We start from the raw sequence: 24,298 nt of genomic DNA, 5'->3' as shown, positions 1-24,298 counted from the left end.
GGGTAGTTGATAAAAAGTTTTGATAATTCATTCCAACATCTGGGTATTTGATAAAAGGTTTTTGATAATTCATATCAGCAACTGGGTAGTTGTCAGCCTACACATTTATGCTTACAGTTGACAGCTGGTAAGACAATACGTTGGCTAAAGTCCCAAAATTGTTGAGAACAAACTTTATTTCGACCTCCGGGATCCGTTGGGATATCTGTTTAGTTACAGGTAAATACCATGGCTAGAACTAAAATTGGGCACTCAAAAGTTTCATCTTCTCCAACACGTAAAAGTAGGATGCCTCCTGCCAAGATATTTAATGATACAGTTATGAGTAGCTATCATCAGTATTGTTCTCTTCCTAAGATGATACATGAGCTTCTTTCCTTCACACAATTTATGGGTGTACCCAGAGCAGACGAAGATAACTTGGTAGCTACAAGTTCAGATCAGTGGCAAAGAAGGAAAGAAGAATCAAGGGTGCACGAATCAGGAATGGACAAAGAACTTTCATTTAGGGGTAATATACCTCTACATAAGAATGTTTTGGTGCCCTCAAGTTCCGATGAGTGGTACAAGAATTTATGTGATGGTTTTGTTAGACATGTGGATTCAACTCAAGGAGACATTAGGACAGCTTTGGATAATGAATTGTCCTCACCTTCTGTGCAGGGGATTTCCCAAGAGGCAACTGATTTAGAGGTTAGCAATTCTGATTTTCATGACAGCAGTGAGGTACCTTTGCATCAGCTTGAGGTATCAATGTCTACACTTGTACAAGATGGTGCCAATGGGCTGTCACATGAAGGTATTCAAAATTCGGGTACCAATGATGCTTTGAATGTTGAGAACTCATATCATGATGATTTTGATTTTATAGATCAGATCTTAGAATCCAGCTCAGTATGTTCTCGTAGTAGCACTGGACCCCAGGATCGTGAGCCAGTGGGTTGTGCGGACACATGGGATGCAGAAGAGAGTGATGACAATGCATTTTCAGTAGTATCATCATTGACGTATGTGGTGTTCTCAGAGGCACAGAGCAGCAGTACTTTGGATGAGGTTGTATTCATGGTTGAGTGCATACACGATGTTGACTACAGAGAGGTACAGGATACAGATACAACTTCTTTCCACAATGTAGATTTTGAGTTTGTACAGTTACAGGAGAGCCAACATTCTCAGACTCATCACCTGATTGGACAACTCAAGGTTGATGACAGGAGTATAGACACAGTTATTGAGCATTTCGATGTCGCTCGCCAGTTGTTGGCTACACATAGTTGGAGCACCCTCATGATTGATGAGCAGGGCAGCAGTGATTTTTCCTTACCAGAGTTTCATGCTCTTTATGGAGCCATTGGGATACTGAAGCATGAGTATTTATAGTTAGTGGCTAACCGAGATTATCTCCTTCAGAGGGATTTTATTAGTTATGGTGCTTTGTTGAGGGAAGAGGAGGAAGTTGATATCCTCTCTTAGGAGCTTGAGGCGACTGTTGTTGCATGGGAGGATACCCATTTGTCCCTTCAGGAAGCAAACTCCAGATTGGAGGAGCTTTTTGATAGATTGAGAGTGACACAGACATCATCAGCGACAGATACAGTACAATGTTCTACTGTGACACTGCGAGATTCACCAGAGAGTTGTGATTTGACTCACGATATTACTCCATCATTGTTTTCATAGGCGACTAGCAGTTTGTTAGCTGGTTGGGAGTATGATACTCCTGTTGACTTGTTTCCTTCTCTGAAAAGCAAATCTTCTTTTACACCTCTTACAACTGACGAGGGAAACCAGTATGTTTCACTGCAGAGCCACAGTGCTCAGTTGAGGTGTATTTTGGATTTTGGATCTTAGACATGAGTTGTCTTCTGATTCATGCTTTGAGAGCAGTGGGAGTGATGATGAGTTTGATGGACAAGATTATGACATAGAGCCATTGAGTGAGCCTACGAGAGTCCATTTAGATTACCTCGTGAGGAGTGCACTTCATTTCTCTTTTAGTCCGATTGTAGATGATTGGATGGCTCGCAAATGTGAGTTGGTTCGGGACTTATACTATCCGTGTTGCGATAGTGCTCTCCCATCTTCAGAGGATAGAGTTATTGATTGCAGGTACCTGATCCAGCAGTTTGGGATGGATTGTCTGCGGGATCAGCAAACAATCAACCGTTATGATGAGCAACGACTGTTAGAGTTTTTCATCTCCTTGACACAGAGACTTCATCCAAGATCATGGGGGAAGGATGATGCATGGATTAGCAGGTGTGTTGTTGTGGATGGTTATCACAGGTGTGAGAGTTTCACAGTGGCTTTAGAGAGACACGGTATCGAGGATGCCTCTTACTATCATTATCTCTTCATGACAGATGGATGTGGATTTAGTTTTATTTGGGATCCAAGTGTTGATTCATTTGATACAACATCTTATAGGAATTATAGTATGTTGCTCCAGATATTAAGATTATATGGCACTTATATCAGAGGAGAGCAGCAGGAGCAGTTTATGTCCTACAGGTGGTTTGTGTGGGATCATGGTATAGACATGTGTAGTACCTTTCTTACGTGGATCCTGCATGGGTTGCTTCACTTCAGATGTATAGATGTAGTCATGGGTGTATAGTGGTTGTTGACACTTGGACGGTATGTTCGGAATTTCACGAGGATGGAACTGGAGTTTACCCACTATCCATCTCAGTTTATTGAGCAGAGTGGGACGACAGTTGATCCATAGGTTGATTGTCATCAGATAGTTGACGTAGATGAGTTATGTGATGTTACTCCTAGTGAGTACTTTGAGCCAGTTGATGTGGCAGTTTCACCTGATTCTCTAGACAGGGTGATTGTTTCATTGCTGGTTGGTGGTTACATATTTTTAGATGCCAGCCTGGACAGTGATGATTTTAGTCAGTATTTTATATTGTCTAGTGAGTTGGCATTAGATCTTCCGGCACATCAGCAGCAGTGTGTGGCAGTTGTGTGTCACTTGTGTCAGATGGGGTCAGATCACAAAGGGTCTTCCATGGATTGGCATTCATTGGATATTATGATGGATGTTATGCATGTTGGTGATCATAGACACACTAGTGATCTTGGCATTTATGGATATTTGATCTATGGAGATGATATAGTTTTCCATTGCTCACTTGAGGTATTCAGCGGGAGCTATGCTTCGTTATGGGACCCAGGCAGTGTTGATTTGACAGCACAGGTGCTTCAGTGTTTTGAGGAGCCATTCCAGACCGGGGTATTGCATCATGTTTATATCAGAGATGAGTAGCAGTTACATGCAATGATTTGTTTACGTCTTATTTGGGATGGTGGAGGATTGGTGTTTCAGTTGCTTGTGGGCAAGCAACTCCGAGAGGGGAGGATTGTCATGTCCCCTTTCTAGAGTGGACATCAGAGACGAAGGAGTTGGCCTATCATTGGAGTCTCGTAGGCTAGCAGAGGTTGATTGGGACTCATTCAGTGCATATAGTGACTGGATTTTGGCTTTACAGGCAGTTTGGAGCCAGTTTGGAGCAGTTCCTAGATTTTAGGGGATATCCCTAAATTTTAGGAGGTCGTGACAGTTGCCAGTCGTGAGGTTATTCATGACCTTTCAGATGGTTTCAGTTTCAAAAGATTTGGGTGTGTTTCCTAGTTTCTAGGAGCATCCCTAGATTTTAGGGATGAGACTTCCAGTTGATCCATGATTTCCGACATCAGTCACAGATAGGTGACAGGTTCAGTTTCAGGCTTTTGGTGTGTTTTGAGCTTTCTATAGCTATTTGGGTTATATTTTTAATATATTTAAATATTACCCAAGTTAGCATTTTAATATTTTAAATAAGGCTGTGTCTATAGCCATTTTAGAGTAATAAGGGGTTTTTGGCTTCATCTGGATTCGTATGCCCATGTGTTATAGCTCGTTGGAAAGGTCTTGAACTTTTCTAAATGATTTTCACTTGCCAGGGTCCTTTTGGCACTTGGAGTTATTTTATATTGAAAACGTGGTGTTTTTTCTATACTTGGGTGCCCAATATTGAGAAATATGACTTTATATTAAAGCGCATTTTTCATATATCTTTAGGGTTCGATTTGGAAGGAAAGAGATATAAGGAGAAGGAAACCTAATTTCTCATTATCTTTTACATATTGAAAACTTGTTTGGTGTGATATTGCTTTGGTAGAGCAATTCTTCAATCTGGGACGCAAACCCCATGATTGGTACTGGCTGGGACGTAGCCCTCAGCTATTGATTGGCAGTGGATTCTTTTGGCATTGGCATTATTGGTCAGAGTGTATGCGCTATTCCTTGTGGAGATTCAAATTGCTTGGTGAGGGTTTCAGCAGGGTGGTTGAATTTACCAGCTGGGGCGTGATTGTTTCAGCTTGATGCCACCATTACAGCAGGTACACTTTACGTTGGAGTGGTGAAGACTTTCATTCAACCATAGTTGGTGTTCTTGGTTTGTGTTCATCATCTACCCTTCAGTTGGCGCCATTATTGGATGTAAGCACATCCCCAGTGCGTAGGGAATAATCTAGATATTATAAATCAGAAATCTGCCTGGTACGATTTGTATCAATTTTGATTTAATTGAATGTTCTTACTTGTTTCAGCTTCCTTCCTTATTTGCTGTTCTTTATTCATTACTTGCTTATATATTCAAAAAATACAAAAAGAAACCAAACATTCTGCAACTTCTCTCTATTCTGTAAGACCATCAGCAAAATCACAGGAAAAATATAGTTTATTATTTTAAAAATTATAGAGGATCAGCAAGGGGATCCATCAGAGATCTTTCAAGTGGGCTCGGATGATAAGTGACAACCTAGATAGTCAGCTGAGAAACCTAGAAGCAAATAGGATCTTCTTCATGAGCTCGTACCTGTTTTATTCCTTGGCTAGAACCTATAGATACAAAGGTCTCACTTGCAGAGGAGAAGTAGGGAACAAAGAGAACCGGTTTCCAGTCTATGATTGCTATCCCCAGCTCCACATGGAAGAAAAGTTCCATTTTGAAAGAGTGAATGATACCTTCCTCATGCACATCATGCGGACGTTGCAAGGTGGACTGCACCAGAGATTCTCAAGAGTTTATGGACTTCATCAGTCGATTCGGGTATTGGTATATCCAATATCCAAAGTTCACTTACCTTAGAATTCAGGGGTTCTCTGGGTCTCCCTATAAGCTTCTAGCTTACCCTATCAACAGAGTTTTGTTACTCGAGGTTGTGAGGCAATTGGAGGGGTATATGGCGATTCAAAGGGATAAACAGAAGAAGGCAGGAACTTCCTCTCTTACAATTGGTAATTGGCTGGAAACATGTCCATCATCACAAGTTGTTGTGATTGCTGAGAAGGAGCTGGCCTGGTATCTCTTTTATCAGTACAAGGCAGGAAAGAATTTCGATCCATTCCATAGAATAAAGAGGGTCGAAGGAATGACATTTGAACACAGAGCTGATCTAGAAGATTATTGGGCTAACGCAACTGATAGTTTCAAGATCAGGAAGAGATTTTGGTCGAGGATTCCTTTGAGCATAGTAAGAGAAACAAAGGTATTCAGAGTTGCTGACCAAGTAGAGGATAGCCTTGAGCTTCAGCAGCCGGGCTTTGAAAAGATGAAGAATGGATCACTAGCTTTGATAGATTGGGCAGAGGGAGAGAAATCAGATCTAGCAGACCTCATGAGGTCGGTGGTTGAGTATTCTAGGTGGTGGACATCTAAAAGGACAAGGCAATTGCAGAGGGAGAGAAATCAGATCTAGCAGACCTCATGAGGTCGGTGGTTGAGTATTCTAGGTGGTGGACATCTAAAAGGACAAGGCAATTAAAGTCCAAAGGTGTGGCCTTGTCCTATGAATTGATGGGAGTGGATGACTCTTTGCCCTCCAATCCTTGTACCTCTGTAGGTAATGCCCGGAATTCTGAAAGTGTTGGGTCTCGGAAGAGGAAGGAGTTAGTTGGAAGCTCCGTAAAGGTCATAGGAAAGAAGATTGTAGGGGAAAGACGAGAGTCCAGTGAAGGCCAGTCCATCCTAAGTGTCGCTTCTATCGTACTTGATCAGAATGCAGTTGAGGAGCAAGAGATGGACATATGCATGGTTAATGATGAATTAAGAGTGCCTTCTCCTTCGATTGAGGAAGTAATGAAAGAAGTTGTCCAAAGTCCGGACAAAGAGCAAATTGAAACGCCTACATCTCCCGTAGTCTTCTTGGATGGTATAGCTGCAAACCCAAGAGGGACAGATGATGGATTTGACCAGAATACTGTAGAGCAATCAACTATCCCTGATTGGCTAAGGGAAAGAATAAAGGCTAAGGTCCCCAAGGAGGCCCGTTCTGAAGAAATCACAGCAACATTTCTGGAGAAGGTGAATGAGCTAGTTCTAGCTAAACCATCCAAGCCCGCCAGAAAGTTTTCTTTGATTCAGAGAGACAGTGCAGGATTCAGGACAATCTAGATAGCGGTGCCTAAAGAAGGAAAAACTAGGGACAACGTTGCCGCAGATGATGACAAGATCACCACCATAGAGTTGGGTAAGCCCACCCAAGACCAAGAGATCCAATATTTCGATGACTCTTGTAACGCCTTGAAGGCAAGTTTAGCTCAGGAGAGAGAGAAGAGAAAGAAGGTTGAAGAAGAAAACAAGCAATGGAGAAAGTATGTTCTCCATCTTACCAGGCCACTTAACCATGAGATCCCAGTTACCCCTCCACAGCCTCTTCAGCAGGAATCGATGAATGACTATGAGGATATGAAGGGCACATTCACACAGGCCAAGAAGTAGATTTTAGACGCTTCAGCATGTGTTGATATACTGGTAGAAAATTTAGTGTCAGCACATGAGTCAGCCTCTTCACTGGTCAGCCGTATCCAGGATCTAGCTACCAATTGGGAGGACGTGGAGGAAATTCAAGATGAAATGCTTCCGCATCTAAAGGTTTTTCGAGGCTTGTCGAAGAGAAGTCTAGTGGATGTAGGTGTCATACAGGCCGGAGATAGGTATGACTTCAACACCTAGTATTATGCCTTGGTCACCCTGATTGAAGTTTTGAAGAAATCCGAGACCAAGTGCTTTGAGACAGATGAGAGTGTCAGGGAGATCTCGAGCAATGTGTTTCATGTAGCGTTTGAGATCTGGAAGAAAGAGAGTATAAGGGAGAAGCATTTGCAGGCAGAGAACTTGAGAGCCAGGATTCAGTCAAGCTTCTTCAAGGATTCAGGGATGATTGACAAGGGCGATCTTTCGAAGATTGCAAACTTTCTCTTCATCGATGAAAACTTTCTCGCCCAGGCAGTTGAGTGGGAGAACGTTCTTGCCACATGTACCGATGATGGACATCATCGACTTCCAAATTAGCAGTTTGCCAAGTGTCACTATGGAGGAGGTTAGGCTTATTGTGTCCAGGTACATCGAATCTGCGAAGGAGGAAAGTGGATGCTCACCTCAATGAGATTAGCAACTATGCCACATGTCACTTTCTTATTCATGCATGTTGATAGTGTTTTGGGAAACCCTAATTAGGGTTTATAGCTTTCAATCTTGGCCCTTGATCATTGTTTGATCTCAACCGTTCATTTATTTTTGAAAAACTATATAAGGCTACCTCCTCCCATTTGGAGAGTGTGAGGTTTTTGATGTATTGTTGCGTAAGGTCATTTCCAGATAATATATTGCATGTGCGCTTTCTCTTAAGGCTTTGTAAATCCCTATTGTTTGAATGATTTGCATGGTTTCAATTTCCTCAACACTTAGTTAAAGTTAATTTAGATTTGCTTTCATTGTTGTTAATTTGAATGAAGGATTTGATAAGTGTCAATCGATGGTGTACCTCCGCTCATACTTTTAGTGAATGGATGATTTCCATTTTACTGTGCAAAGTTAGTCTGAGCCCATCCTCTGTGCATCTCAGCATCTTAATCATAAGCACAATCCATTGAAGATTGCACCGACTTCGTGTAGTTGTTCCTAGTGTGGCGAAGCAAAGTTTGGTTTCTCGAGAGCACCCAGTTGATACCGTCTCTAAAGTTCGTAGGATTAGATTAGCTTTCTTGAACCCTATCTCTTTTCCCCTTTTTTTTTGAAAGTCTAAATCCCAGAAAATCTAAAAAAGAAAGAGCCTAAAATTGTTAAATCTGTCTCCAGCAGTTCAAAGACATTTGTTAACGTAAGTCCCCCTTGAGATTTTCAGCATACACTGCCCAAGAAGCTATTTCACTAAAGTCGCTTGTTCGCATATATAGACCTTGAAATCAGTAGTGATTTTTCAGGAGATGATAGAATACCTTCGGGTATCCTATTCTAATGTTTGGTAGATGATAAAACAGACACCAACACTATCTTATTTGCTATAGTCTGATCCTAAAATTAACACCCTTCACCTCTTTTTCCAATAAGGTTCCACGTACCTTCTTATAACTTGGGCCCTTATACCTTCTTGGAGCTTCATTAACACTTTTCAACATTTGCTTCCAATATGGGGAGCGAACAACATTGAAAGCCAACCCATTTGCATATATGCACCTTGCTACATCTTGGTCGGCAATGTCTCGACTTTCATTTTAAAATGCGGTTTCTAAAGGTCCCTTTGTTCTTTTGCGTGTCAAGGGTGCTTCACTTTGAGGTTCAATTGTGGAAAAGTTGGGGTGGTTTTCTACTACAACATTGGGATTAGATGGGGGTTGCATTCCATTTGTTTTTTTTGGTGCGGTTTGATTCGATCCGCGGGCTTCTCTCTCTTCTGGTGCCTCATGCTCCCTAATATATTTCATCACCATCTCATCTGGTGCAGGTTTACCCTCTTTTCCAGGGCATTTTTTGATGCCTCTTCCTGGTATTCCACAAATATGGCCTGCCACCCGAAAATTTGAACTGTTATGTTCAACACCACATCCTTGGCATCTCCAATAGAATCCCCTTCTTGGAAGCGGTCTTATAATGTCAACATGCTTCCATAGGGGAGAATTTGGATCATTTCTTTGTTTTGAGATTGATGGTTCATTTGTGCCAATGGAGGAAGAGGTAGATGCCATTCTAGTTCCTATGGCAAGAAATAATATGAACAAATTCAAAACAAAAACAAAATAATGAAAAACAATTAATTTTTCATGTTTGACAATTTGTGAATCAAAAATAGTTGAAAAAATGTTCAAAAACCTACCTCTTTCAGCCAATGGGAGCTTGCAAATGTGTGGAAATGATGCTGCAACACTTGTTGAAGATTCAAAAATCAGTCTTCAACTCCTATTTGATTTTGGAAGCCAAACTTTGTTCACCCTTTCTTCAACCTGCTAGCAAAAAAAATTGAGGAGAAATGAGCCAAGTATATGTTTTAAAACTCACTTTTAGGGTTTTATTTTTATTTTTTAAGTGGCGGAATTAAAAAAAATAAAATCTGCAAATAAAATGCCGTTTTTTGGCTGTCGGCCGCCTAGGTTCGACCTGGGCCCACTCGGGTCTGTCCTGGCATGGACCACGCCTGTGGAACACCCTGTCCGGACCACAGGCAGACCAGACCAGGATGCCGGACCAGGACCAGGGGGCCAAGATGGTGAACCCGGTAACTTAGTTATTAATTAGTAATAAATCTACATAAGTCAAATATAATACTTAAAATATTGTAAAAGTTTACATTTTATAAAGAATTTAACATGGTGAAAGATTCTACATGCTTAGGAAAAAGGGGGAAAAACAAAACTGACTTGGAAATCTGAATTTCTGCAAAATTTGGTCTTTGAATCTGCTATAAACCCACTCCAATTTGCTCAAGAATGCTCAAATGTTGGCAAGATCTTTTCCCTTGGGTGTGTAGGGCTTATAAATGCAGAAACTGTGCATTTTCTGTTCCAAAACACTTTTTCTCTAAAATTAAGTTTCTAGTTTGGTGCAAAATGAATTTTGCCCTCAAATTCACTGATTACTCATGTGAGTAAAAGATCAAAACTCCTCAACAACTCGTCCTACATATTTGGCAACTTAACATTGAACACAATCAACATGCAGAAAAACTTATGAGTGTTTGACAACTAGTTAAACTATGACTGCAATACTTAATAGTTGCTTTTATTAGAGGTCCTAATTTTTTAGTTTGTTTAGGATAGTTTTTCTGCTTGAAAGTGCCTTATTTCTTTTGTTTCAATGGATTTAAAGACAAACGGACATTTTGATGAATTTTAATTATTATCCTAAATCACAAGAACTGGGTTTTTGGTACCCTTATTAACAAGTGTCCGGAGCACAAAATTTAATGACAATAGTGGATACTACAGTTATACTATCTAAGTTATTGTTCAATATGGTTTTATCGTGCATGCAATTACCGTGATTGCTATTTCTTTCATTGGATTAAAAGTGGATAATAATGACAGACTTTGTATTTAGGCTATTTGTTTACCTAGGTTGTAGCTTTGTATGCAACATAGCCCTTCAATTCTTGGGATCATGTGTTGTCTATATATTAGATTAATTATTTGATCAAAATCTTGTTGTGCATCAGCTTGTTGGTTTTTTCTCTTGGCCAATAGGATGTTGCTATTGCATTTACTAGTTGTTTCATCTGAAATCTCATTTGTGAGACAAGATTTGTTATCAGTCTCATGCTCATACCTAGGGCAAAAAGAGCGGCAAGAAATAATTTTGTTATTTCATTAGTGCAAAACCCCTATGAAATGTTGTATATAGTGTTGATAATTATTTATTTTGTTTATAACTTAGTGTCTAGGGTTAGTTTAGTTCTTAGAAAGCTTCGTCTTATAATTTGGTGAGGGGTTTTACCTTGAATGCTATTCTATTCTGTGTTGTCATGAAAAAAGACAAATTCAGATGTTGACAATTCTTAGTTGTCATGGATGTTAACCTTGTGATAGCCCCACTCTTTCTTTTCTTGATCTGGGATAGGAGTTTTTGGTGCTGTGCTGTGTGATTTGTTGATTCTTTTAAAAAATTTGCTTGGGAAGAGGGCAGGAGAATGAAACTAAATTTTTCTGCTTCTTTTTGGTTTGCTTTCTGATCTTGGTAGATTGGAAGGAGAATTTCTCGAATGATTCATAGTTTAGGAACATCATCGCTGCCTGAATGTATTGATGAAGCCTCCTTGTTTGCTGGAAGATTTTGGGCAACTCTATCTCGTGGAGATTCAGATGTGTGTAGAGTTCATGAAACCCATTTCTATAATATGGGGCTGCTTTGTCATCTTTCTCATGCAAAAATTGAAATTTCTTATGCACAACATGGTAGTGTTTAAGTGGGTAATGTTGAGCATGAACCCTGGCAACAAATTCAGGCCATTGATTAGTAGGCTTGAATGCACTTTGTTTCTTTGCATTGATTGAGTACTGCAAATAGAGAAATAGAGCATATATCTGTTGTGTTGCAAAAGCGATGATTTTTTCTTATGCGAATCTATTGATGGTGTATTAAACCTCCCTTTGTTGAAGGTGCGCATCCTTTTCTCTGTGTTATTTTACCTGGAAACGTTGGAATGATGAAATTTACTTGCACCTTGAATGGACTTGTATTGAAAATAAGTATTGGTAGTTCTTGGAAATGCTGTTTTTGTTGTTGGATCTAGTTGAACTGTTGAAGCATTAGCTCAAGAAATCGAGAGAAAATCTTTTTTTGCACATTTATAACTTTTTTGAGGAGCCTTTGGACTATTGATAAAGTGTGCATCGCCAGATATCTCTGCTTTGTGTGGAACTCTGTAGAATAGATTGAAATGCATTCTTGTTAGATGACTTCCTTTGATATCGTGAATGGTTTGTCATAAACCAATGATTCGTACCAAACCTAGGGGTTGCATGAATGGAAATATATAAACTATTCAAGGGAGAGACATAACCGTTACACATCTAATGAATTAGATTATTAAAATACATGCTCTTTTTTTTTGACTAGGAGATATTAGATTCCTGTACAAAATCTAAACTGTGCTATTTCTGTGGGTCCAATCCTAAGAATGATTCTATTGTTGTTAGAAATGTATTACAGAATTGAATTGTGTCGAGTCTTTATGACTATACTCGTCTGTTGTTACTGCAAATATATGCAAATAAGTTATATCAGAATATTGCTACAAGGACAGATAGTTACAAAAACTGTTTGTGACCCAACATGTCATGCCCTTTCTTGGTATTTGCTGAAAGAGTAAGATGCAGTATCATTGGATGTTGATGTGGATCCCTTTGTGGTTTCTCATGTAGTGTGGGTGGGACTTGTTTGGTTATTGGTTTGATTCAAAGTGTGCTTCACAATTTGTACAAAAAGATGAGGCGTGAATTATAATTTACAGCTTCATTTGCATGAAGTCTGAGATGAGGTGTGGATTCTGATGCACTGGGGCAGCAAAGCGAGGTGCATATGCCTTGTGCATAGTGTACTTCACAATAGCTATGATGTCTAACTTTGCAGGATTTGCAAATTTTGAGTTTGTAGCAGCTGCAAATTCCATCTTCATTGATGGTCCAAAGTCCGAAATTGAAATTGACAAATTTAGTCAAGTGACTCACAAGAAGTTTGGGATTCAGATAATCTTTTGGTGCTATGAAGTCAACCCTGATGCACTTATGCTTAAATCAGTGACCATAGATAACACAGAGTTTGGATTGGTTTAATAATAATTCATGATTTGACATAGAGGTAGCATTTCTCTTTTCTTTTTCTTCTTGTTGTGTCTTGGATGATTTCTCTTTTTATGTTGTCAATGGTACTTAGCTTAAAGATATTTTAAAGGCTTGTTCTATATGTAATTATTGGCCTTGGTAGTGTTCTTGTGCTTGCATATGTTGATACTGAGAAGCACACAGGAAATACTGAGAGGGGGGAGGAGGGGGAGGGGGTGGGGATGCGAGCGGGGGTGAATCAGTATTTCAAAATCTTTCAAATTTTAAAAGTATGGAACCATATGAAACATAAAAAAACAACCATCAAAACACAAACACAAGGATTTCTTGTGGAAAACCCTTTTGGTAAAAAACCACGGCATCAAATAGCTTTCATTAACATAAACGGGCACCAACCCAATGATACACAAGTGAGCTTCAACTCGCAGAGGGCACCAACCCTGCTTGAAGTACCAACTTCTGATAGAGCATCAACTCCTGACTGCTGAGACACCAATCTCAGATAAACATCAACTCAGAAAACAGGTCAATATCAGTTAAATAAATCGGTAGCACATAATGCTTACAAATTCATCAAAAAGGATTCCTGTCCAAACTGCTCAGCACTCTCACTGGAAGAATCACACAAAATACCCCAAACACGTACTTCTTAATGTCACATAGATTAACCAGAATATACTCATCCATTCCAGACATTCACATACGGCTCATACTCCCTTCTGCAATTTCCAGACTTGTTCATGATAGGTACAAAGAGGAACTTCCATGCAAATTATTCTTTAACATTAACCTCGAAGCTCTTTCCAGCAGTCACAATAAATAAACTTCAAACAGCTTAGAAACAGATTGAATCGGCTCTATTCAGGAGTCCATTCCCTTCATACGCCTTTTTCACACAACTGCAAATCAAAATTTGCCACCACTAACACAATGACATCCCAGCTCTAATGTAAATTATTTCTTCAAACAGATCGATATCCACCACAGAAAAAAAAAACATCTGCAAGTGATTCACATATATATCCGTGTCTTCTATTAGCTTCCCCCCAAAAAATAAAACAAAAGGAGTCGGAAGAAATAAAGACCACCACAAAACAGTTTGCACCACTCCATATTCAAAATGCACTCTCCATCAATTCACACAGCATAACACATGCTTCATGTCTTCAGCCATGTCTTCAGCTTCACGTCTCCAACGCACACCAAAAAAGACAATCCTCCAGAAAACGTTACGAACAGCTGGAAGCCGCTGGACCAAAAATAGGGAGAAATAAAAGAATTCGACTCAACCAAACCACAAAGCCAAGCACTCATAAAAAACACACATTCTGCTATGGAGTTAATAAGCAATGCCTCTATCTTTGGCTTTCCATTTGCAAGGTTCTGTCTATATGTCAGAACAAATAAATTGATTTTCTAAGCCTGAAGCCATGACCTCTATATGGTAAAAGTTCTCACGATGTGCTGAAAATAGGAATTAACGCCACATAAGAAGCTCTCACGTCCAGCCTTCAAGAATATCATTTTTCAAATGTCAATCAGCCCTTTCTTAAAAAAACTGACTTGATAGAGATAAACATGACATGCAATATGATTTGACACTTGGCACAATAAGTAGACAAGGAGCCAGCTGAAGTAGACACACAGCTAGGTGAAGTAGACACTCAAGCAGGTGAAGTAGACAGCCAAGCAGTTGAAGCAACCAAGCAGCTGAAGTACACAACCAGCCAGCTCAACCAAGCACCCAAGCACCTCAACCAAGCAAGCAAGCAGCTGGAGCAAGCAATCAGATAGCTCAAGAAAGCAACCAAGCAGCTCAAGCTGCTCAACCAAAAACTTATCCAGAAATCACCTTGAAAACGTTCTAATCTCCTTGACATCAATGACAAAATCTATAACAGATGCTTGATACTGTATCCCTGTTATCAAACATCACATTCTATTCTCAATATTCTTATCTTTTGTTTATGTACACTATAAATGGTTTTTCTAGATAGCTATTTCTTTGTTATTTGTGCACTAGGAGCTGAAGTGGCGTTACAAAAGTCTTTTATACATTGAAAAGCAGCCTGTGTTATATTTAAATAGTAATCCTACCTTATGGTAGAATGATAGTGCTGCTTTCATAATAAAATACCATATTTCTAATTCAGCCTTTTACATAATTTCTTAGTAAGTAACTAGCTGTCTTGCTTTTTCTCATCAAAGGAATTCTCAATAGGATCCATTGCCTCCTCATAAGAGGGTTCGGTAGAGAAGGGAGTGGAGAGTGAAAACATGAATTTAGAAAGTCACATTTAGGTGTTCTGCAATAATGACAACCTTCTCTTGCATAGACTCATAAAAAACTGTATCCTCAACACCTCATTTTTAACATTTTTTTCTAAATATTAAGGGATTATTCTAAGCCTTCATGGTCTTAGTGGAGCATGTATCTCCTTCATTTTGAAGAATCCCAGCATTGGATATGTTTTCCATCAAATCAAAGTCATTTCACCTTCAAATGTGATTTTAGGTTCCAGGATCAGTTTATTAACATCTCTGCAGATCAACACCCTGTTGGCTTTCTGTGTCTTTTGCCACATTAATATATTGTGGACCCAAATTTGAGCTTGGGGATTTGGATTTTTTTCACATATAATCTTGAGATATCAAGGTCTGTGTCTGCACCCTAGGGCATGTCAGACCTCTGTTTCCTAGCCACAGAAGGATGGAAGTATAAGACTGCTGTCATATTTTCTTGCCTTTATGTTTCTCTTATGCAGTTCTTTCCCTGCTCCTGAAGCTCTTACCATCTGAGGCATAGAGGAAGATTTTTCATGGCAGAATCAATGTGGGGATCAAGCCAAGTCTCTGCTCTAGGGCTTCCACAATCGTGGAGGATTCAAAACATCACCTTCTCTACAACTATGTTCTTTAAATAGATTTCAAAAGTTAAATGCTTCCAAGTCACACGATGAACCAAAAAAATACTACAGCACACGATTCCTCAAGCTATCCTTTCTTCTCTGTAAAAGTCATGGAGGGCATTCACACGGACACCAAAGAAAATTGAGCTGACCACAAGCAGAAATAAAACTCAAGTTTACCATGGGAATAATTTTTCTTACAAGAGGTCATTCAATTGCTTATTTTTTAGTGAAGTGCATCCAAATTCAACTGGTTCAATTTTGATGTTTCTCAATAAATGCTCTTCTGTAACGTGATATATATTGGGAACCACACTACTAAAGATATGCTCACCTTCACTTGATGTACTGACTTCACCATCATTGCTCCATCTGAACAGTAAGAGTGTTGAACATGCCTCTATCTGTTTCGGTTGACCCTACTTAATGTTCTTGGCCCTTGAAAGGTGGTCTAGAAATCATTTACCTCTTCTCTGAATATTCTTTGCATGCCACTGCTCACCAATTAGAAAATGAATATTAGTTGCATCACTTTCTATCAAGGCTAATTATAGTCAGTCCCAACGGCAATAAAGTTCGGCCCCTCCCCCACCCTGCAGCGCTATAGACCTCAATTCGCAGCTTTCAGCGTGACACAAAATAGACAATGAGTAGTAGAATCACTCGTCGAGTTACAAAAGGATGCTCCTTGTAGACAAAAGGAAGCTTATTGTAGATAAAAATTAATCCATCTTTCTTAATTTATATTTGCTATTTACAATCTTTACAATATTTTTTGGGGTGTTTTAAGATCATGCAAATAAAAGTAAATGCATTTCTATTTAGATTCACTTAGGGGAAAAGGATAAAATTGCTCATGCAGAATGAAAGTAAATGTATTTCTTTTTGAACTCACCTAGGGGGAAAAGGCTAAGATGCATTCAATACTAGGAAAAGGTTTTTTTATTTTTTATGTTTTTTGATTGAGAAAAACCCTACAACTGCACATTTATGTTGTCTGCAAAAAGTAGAGGCTGAATAATACAAGTATATATCAAGGATTGGATAGATTAATCATTAAACATATATACTAAACATTATAAGTTAAACATGGGAGTTGCATTGAAAGTTACAAGAGGTTGAACCATAGTTTGCAAATTCTTTGAATACTCTCCAAGTTGCCGAGTACTCTCTTTTTTTAGCTTTGTGAATTTTTACAAGTTTAACTTGCGAGTTTTTATAGATACATGAAAAACATGGGTAAAAATGCTTGTGCAGGTAAAATGCTGGTTAAAACACATTTTTTACACATTTGTTTTGCTATAAAACCATGCATTTTCTCTTTTGCGATGTCAATTTATAATTAAATACACTTTGTAATTGAATTTTGCAAAAAACAATGTTTTTTTAAGAAATTTTAATTGTTAGTACTTTCTAAATTGCTGAGTTTTTGCCAAGTTCTTGCCGAGTATTTGCCAAGTCAAAATATTTGGTCCTTCTGAGTGCTCTTCGAGTCCAAGTCTGCAAACTATGGGTTGAACTAACACCTACTGCAATACTTCAATTATTGTTAAACTTCACTTATAAAAACACAATAACACACATAAGTTTGAACATTTCAATAGTAGTTTAGAAGCAAAATAGTGTACTAAATAGTAATACTATTGAATGAACAACCAATTCTAGAATAACAATCTTGAATACTTGATAAACAACTGTTTTGGCATGAGAAATATAATTCCTTTCATCAACTGCAAAATAACACTTATTTATTCTATTTATATATCAACTGCATAAAAATGAATGAAATAAACTAACTGCACTTGTAATCTGGCTAACTCTCCTTGCATGATGTGCAATTTTTGTTACAAAATAAATCTATGAAAAATAATAAATTTAATACACACGGCCGCCAGTTAAACTGATGATTAAAATTTATTCTTTAAAAGCTCAACATTTCTTGCATGGTGAAATAGACAGTCTAACAGTAGCCAAATCCAAGCTAATAATATAGAATGCTAAGAAGGTGGGAAGCTAAAAATATAATGGGTTGGCAAACAATTGCAAACTCAAAATATGCTATTGTTTTAAAAAGCTAGAAATAGTGGGAACCAAAAATAGACTTCTGGGTGTTTGGCTTTGAATGATGAAGTTTTCCTTTGTTTTTAACATGGCAGAAATCTGAAAATTCTGATATTCTTTGACAATTTCCTTTGTGAATTGAACTTGAGCATTCTTTGTTAAAATGTCTCCTTTTTAGTGTGCCGCATTGCTGTCATGACTGTCTCTGACTTCTTAGAATGATTTTGATTTGAATTTGCAGCTATTTGAGAGAAAAAGAAAAAGAAATCGAAGGAGATATAATGCTGATTTATCTGGTTTGCTGCTGTTATGACTGATTTTCCCTCAGATTCAGCCTTTAATCTGATCTTGAAAGGGTTTTATAATGATATAAGGAAGAAGTATAAGGAATAACCTAGTACTTGAAAAATTAGTTATAAAAAGATGTATAATGAATAAGTATAAGAATTAATCTGATCTTGAAAGGGCTTTATAATGATATAAGGAAGAAGTATAAGGAATAACCTAGTACTTGAAAAATTAGTTATAAAAAGATGTATAATGAATAAGTATAAGAATTACAATTGAAACTTTGGCATACTAAGTAAACTTTAAACTACTAAACATTAAAAACATTGCAATGATTGCAATGGACATTAACAATGATGGGTGGAGGTTTAGAGTTGAGGGGTAGCACCCCTCGTGGGGTTCTTACTAATTCTGAAGCTTGGAGTGATCTGAAATGAGGTTTAGAAGTTAGGTACCTATTTATAAGTATTTTTGTGACTGCTCAGGGCTTGGGTGGAGCCCATAGACCATTAGGGTCAAAGTTTGTGGCCGTAGGTCGAAAACAATTTTTAATTTTTTAAAATTCTTCACTTATTCTTTTTCTTGCCATGGGGAATGTCTGGAAGTCTTGGGGATGGTTGGGGGATTCCTTAGAGACCCTTGGACATCTTGGGGATGTCCTAGAGTCCCCAAGCCGTCCCCAAACTATGTAGACGTCTCAGAAATGTTCTCGGGTCTTGACTGCCAGGGTTTGGATGGCAGGGGCATGTCCCCTTCAAGTCTCCATGTCTTGGTGATGGCTATTGAAGCTCATAAGTAATAGGGAATGCTAGATGTTCTCATTTTTAATTAAGTGTAAATTCAGTTAGTTTCACCAGCAAATCAAACATTTCAAACAGTTTGCTGGAAGAAAAGAGGGTCAGAAATCTTGACCTCTTATATATGTAATACTAATTTTATTGAACTTTATTATTTTGTCAATGTCAAATCTTTCTATATTGCACAGTTGGGAGGATGATGTGTTAATCATGATTGCAGAAGAATATTTTTTATTAAGTAATCTGTCTATTGTATTTGAGTTACATAATAATACAACTGAGTCTGATGGCACATTCTTGATTGCAGGTTGATGCTATGCTTCAGAACCTAGAAAAAGAACTTGATGATGTTGATGCAAAAATTGGTGACCGGTGGCGAATATTAGACAGGTTAATATATTTGGAATCATTATATGATCAAACATGCATTGTAGGATTCTGAATCTTGAAATCTTGTTTGTTATTTTTCAAATTTATTGTTTTAATTTTTCTTTAGGTTATTCTTAGTTTAACTATTATGAAGTCTAAGAAAGAATTATCAACATCTGATTGATTTTACGCAGTTGTCTTTTGATATCTGCCTATTGGGCTAATATGTAGTTCATAACATCATATAAGTCTTTGTATAAGCCTTAGCCTTTCTGGTATTTGTGTTGTGAGATTTTGATATTTTCTAAACTAAATTGTAAAGTTCTTACATTTTTAAATTGTGATTTCACCAAATAACAAAATAGTATTAATGTCCATAGTTGACCAAAATGTGTCTATGGGACTTGAAAGAATAGCCAGTTACAATAATGAGGTGAGCTGATTGGGCTCCATTATCCAGAAGAAACAAAAAGCTACAATCTAATAACAATAATTAAAATTAGCTAGATGGGGCAAGCCTGAAGTGGGTCAAACCACATATCAGAAAAGACCCTTGTTCCACGGGGATGCATCCCCCCCTGAAAAAGCAGTTATTGAGACGAGGACGTCCCTGACACATGGGGACTCCTAGGGAATGTCCCTCTACCATCCCTTCACCACCACCAAGTTTCCTTCACCGTCTCCAAGACGTTTCCTCACCAGGGGGATGTTTCTCAGAAGTTTCTTGCATTAGAAATGCCAAAGGGGACTCCGGGATGTCTCTTGACACCCTAGGGGACGCGATTACAATTTCCACGACAAAAAGTAGTGTTTGTTAGTTCCTTTCTTTCAAAGAAAAAAGGTCACTTCAAAGGCCTAACCCTTACCCTAACTCAAGCCAACATAGATTGATGATGGTGCTACACAAACAAGGCTGGTTGGTATTGATATTGATGAGCTTGAGCATGTGGGGTCAAGCAGTTCAAGTGATGAGGAGATTAGCGAGGAGCTTGGGGATGATTAGACTCTAGAGTATAGATTATTAGCCATTGACTCATGAATCATAAGTGATTACTCATTAGTATTACAAACTACTATCTAGATTCTAGTATTTACTATTTAGTATTTTGTTTTTGAAGTTTGAATATTGTTGATAACTTGATTGAAATTATGAATCATGATTATGAAATCAGAAATTTTGAAATTTCTCATTCCAATGTCTATATTTTATTATTTTGATTTTCGCTATTAAAATTTAAAATCTACTAGTTCAATGCAATCATTGCAATGTGTTTGAAATTTACCTATCCCTTAGGCTTATACGGTTATACATCTTTATCTTTTTAAAACTAATTTTTTAAGTACTATATGTATTATGTGTTTCAGCACCGCTCCCCTCTCCCCCCCCACAAACTTAGGGCCCAAGTACCCCTGCACCTGAGATGCATTCCCTGTGCCCCCGTCTCCACGTCAGGAAACTCGGTGGAACATTGGAAAAGACTGTCATCTATTGCATTCATTACAAACAACCATGAGAAACTGGTACATGTTGCTTAATAAGTTGGAGCTGATGGAGACCTTGGCATCAAAAATAGAAGAAATTGAAGTACCAGAGTCCTCATCTATCATAATTAAAGAACCACTTAAATATGATAATGAGCATAGGAGAATTACCCAGACTAAGTAGGCTTGGATGAACAAGCCTAGTTAGCATAAGACAGATTCATAGATTGGTAATGTTTTGGAAGAGGAATCAATACCATGTCATTTACATAAATCAAATTCAAGTATTAGAATTCTATTTTTTTTTTTCATTTTATAGGTATTAGAATTGATGTTGAGGTGGTATCATCTCAACTGGGGAAACTAAATATATTGGAAGAATTTCTGTTCGTGGGTTATGAAAAAACCTCATCGGAACTGGGGAAACTAAGCATATTGGAAAAATGCCTGTTTGCTTATGAAAAAATCTCAGCTGTAGGAAATAAAACGTGCTGATTGTTAATACACAGACAAAAAATGACCAATCTTTCTTCAAAAGAAGACCGTAAATTTTGTATAAGATCTTTACAGAAGGCAGTAGATGGAGCCTAAATGCCTGTCTGTGCCAAAGCCATCTAGATTCCGTGTTGAATAAAATATAATCCGCCAACACAATAATTAATTTAGGAGAACTGTTAAATAGATAATATAATCATGGACAACAAGGCACAGCAGAGGTCTTCACAAGTAGGCCATATGGATATGCCATAATGTGGTAAAATCAGTTAGATGCTAAAATGAAACAAATATATAACATGATTGCTAGTTTAAAACAGGAAAAAAGATATTCTATCAAGTATCATAATCAAAGCATGTTGAATTTGACAGATCATGGAAGAAACTAGTGGTGAGTTATTGAAGCAGTGATAATTTGTGATTGTTCTTTGTGACATTTTCAAAGACTCTCGATTGTGTTGACATCTAGCTGCCACAATGTATACAATCAAATGTTTGATGTAGGACAATGGTAATATTTGTTATGAAAGATCATCATGTGAAACCATGAAGAGGTTTGTAATAGTTGGATTACATGATTGACAGATTTTTTGGTAAATAAGTAGAACATTTTGAAACATACTAGCATTTTACTTCCTTGACATAGTTCAGTTTTCCTGCATGAGAATGAAGTTGGAGCAATTGCAGTTAAGTGTAAATGACCAGCCCGCAAAAAAATAGAGGATTTGATGCCCATTCAATTCTCTATTCTTTCATCATGAGCAATGCCCAAATATGAATTTGGTTTTAGCAGGATATGAGATTATGCAGGATCAATGGATGGCATACATGATGTGTTATCCATTGAGATTATTTTTCATAGTCTGGAGATCTTAATGGGTATCAAGCATTATGACCAGAGTGGACAACACAAGGTGAAGTTAGGTTCTTAGATTACCACCGAGTGAGACGCCTAATTAATGTATGAGACACTCTTGTGGTAGCCCACAAGAGGACTTTTACATCTTTCTTTTATATTTTTCAACGTGTACATACTTTAACCCCCTTTAGGTTTGAACCTATGCCTTCTCTATGAAGTGCACACACCTTCACTATTAGTCCTCAATTACTCAGAACCAAGAAATGCAGATCTCCTGACACAACATCTCTTTTAAATGCACTGAAATAATGAAGGTCCTTGAGCATAAGAAGTGGGGTAGCTCATGCATGAACATATCTTCTGAAGCATTATTTATTTGTTGTTTCTATAAATTTTCTAGATATTTGATATTCAAAATGTGGTTTGTTAGGAAATATAAAAAGATGGCCATGTTAGAGGAGGGTAAGGGTAAAGCAGTTGATTCTAGCATTATTTTTCTTTGAATCTGTTGGTTCTAGCTTTGTTTTCATATTGTTTTGCTTTGAGAATGTTCTAGCCATCGTTTGAATATATACAAAATATATGATTTGAGAATGTTCTAGCCATCGTTTGAATATATACAAAATATATGATTTCTCTTTACATTCATGACTCTTTCAAGATAGTTTTTAAGTATAGTTTTCAAGTATTAGAGTTTTATGTAGTTATGAAACTGATACAATGTCTGTTTGGCATTGTATCTTTGCTTATTCTTCTTTGTACTCCTTTGAGTTCTAGGTGAATTTTTTATTTGAATTCCTTGGAAGCGATTTCCTTGATGGACAAATTTATTATCTCTACGTTGCATGTTTCTTTACGCTTTAGATTATCATGCAGTATAAGGCTACATGTGCATATTGATGTGTAATGGAAAGCTGACTAGTATATGTTGCCAGAGATTATGATGGAAAGGTAACTGCAGAAGAATTAGCTTCAGCTGCTTTGTATCTCAAGGATACTTTAGGCCAGGAGCCGGTTCAGGATTTGATCAGCAATCTGGCAAAGGACAGAGGTATTCTTTTAAAACTTGAAATTATGAACAATGGTTAGATTCTTTACAAACAGACAGTTAGTCTAAAAGAGATAAAATCAGTATCAACGTTTCATATTGGTGAATGTCGTGTAGTATATGGAAAAAGCTCCTATATCCATTTCTTTCAGTATTCCCTTGTAGTCACGTCCTTACTGTTTTCAAGAGTTTCATGCAAATTAGCATATACCTCTTATATTTACATATATTTTATCTATTTTCATATTGATCAGTATTTGTGATGTTATGATGTAATTGATAAGCATAAAAAAATATTATTTTTAATTGAATCCTGACTATGTATATGTTTCATTTGTTAAATTTTTTAACTCTATCAGATGGCAAAATTCTTGTTGAGGATATTGTAAAGTTAGGAACCAGAACAGATGAAGGTGATATAATTGAAGAAATCCCTGAGCAGAAAGAAAACAAACTTCATCGGTGAGAAGCATCAAGGTTTTGTATCTGAGTCAAAGGTGGAGCTTTCCAGTTTAAACGAGATTAAACTTGTTACATTACATTTTGTTCTACCTAAATAATCCTTTACCACTGTAGTTATTCAAATGGTATAATTCGTTTTGTTGCTCCTCTAAGATTCTTTTCCATTGGCTCCAAAACAAACTCAGTAATATCAGGTTTTGGAACTTGAAAATAAATTTCAATTTTGCTTTCAAGTATGATACACCGAATGTCCAATTCTATTCTATTAAAACCCCAGTTTGTGGGTCATATTTTTTGTACTTAGATTCAAGATGCAAAAAAGAGGTGACAGAAGGAAGTTAGAACTCGAAGTTTGATAACTTGCTTTTTGTATGGCCCAAGTAACAACCTTCACATCAATTTTTTTACATGCAAATTCTAGTGGGAGATGCAATGTATGTTTTTGAAGCTTTTGATATTTATAGCTAATATTTTTTTTGTGAAATTAACCTTTTTCATTTACTTGAGATCTGAAAGATGACATCTTGGAGGATGAACATTGTAGGGTGACTGGTATTGAAGATTCATTGATATTGTTTTTAATAATATGATCATTTTCTTAGTATGCGGGGAACTCTTAATAGTCTAATTGTTTTATTGGCTAGATTACGTACCTTTTGTGATAAGGTTATAGTATGAATTGATTCTTGAATTTTGTTATGTTCATTATGACAACCATAAACTTCATTTCATCACGCTCAGGAGAATTGCGATTGTGCAAATATGACACATCTCAGTGTGGTTAATGACATTTTTGAACCTGGATATATAAGAAAGAGTTGTAAGTTGTAACTTTGTTCAAATATGACACATTTTTGAACTTTGCCATTCTTCCAATTCTTTATAAAGTGCTTGGTGACTGTTGGGTCTTTACCACAG

General features: G+C 37.5%; 1 protein-coding gene across 4 annotated transcripts in view; it reads left to right on the top strand.

Moving 5' to 3' along the window:
- LOC131037463 (uncharacterized) overlaps positions 1-23,837 on the top strand; it is a 134,548-nt gene extending 110,711 nt beyond the window's left edge. For all 4 annotated transcript variants that reach the window (XM_057969630.2, XM_057969603.2, XM_057969617.2 and 1 more), the window contains 3 exons: positions 18,973-19,055; positions 22,806-22,921; positions 23,278-23,837. In XM_057969630.2, the coding sequence (XP_057825613.1) occupies positions 18,973-19,055; positions 22,806-22,921; positions 23,278-23,384 (306 nt within the window). In that variant the 3' untranslated portion in view covers positions 23,385-23,837. The remainder of the gene's footprint in view (positions 1-18,972; positions 19,056-22,805; positions 22,922-23,277) is intronic.
- Positions 23,838-24,298: the final 461 nt, after the last annotated feature.

Source organism: Cryptomeria japonica, chromosome 6 (assembly GCF_030272615.1).
Source record: "Cryptomeria japonica chromosome 6, Sugi_1.0, whole genome shotgun sequence".
NCBI classification, from domain to species: Eukaryota; Viridiplantae; Streptophyta; class Pinopsida; order Cupressales; family Cupressaceae; genus Cryptomeria; species Cryptomeria japonica.
Note: the sequence above shows the minus strand (reverse complement) of the source record. Positions and strands in the feature narration are given on the sequence as shown.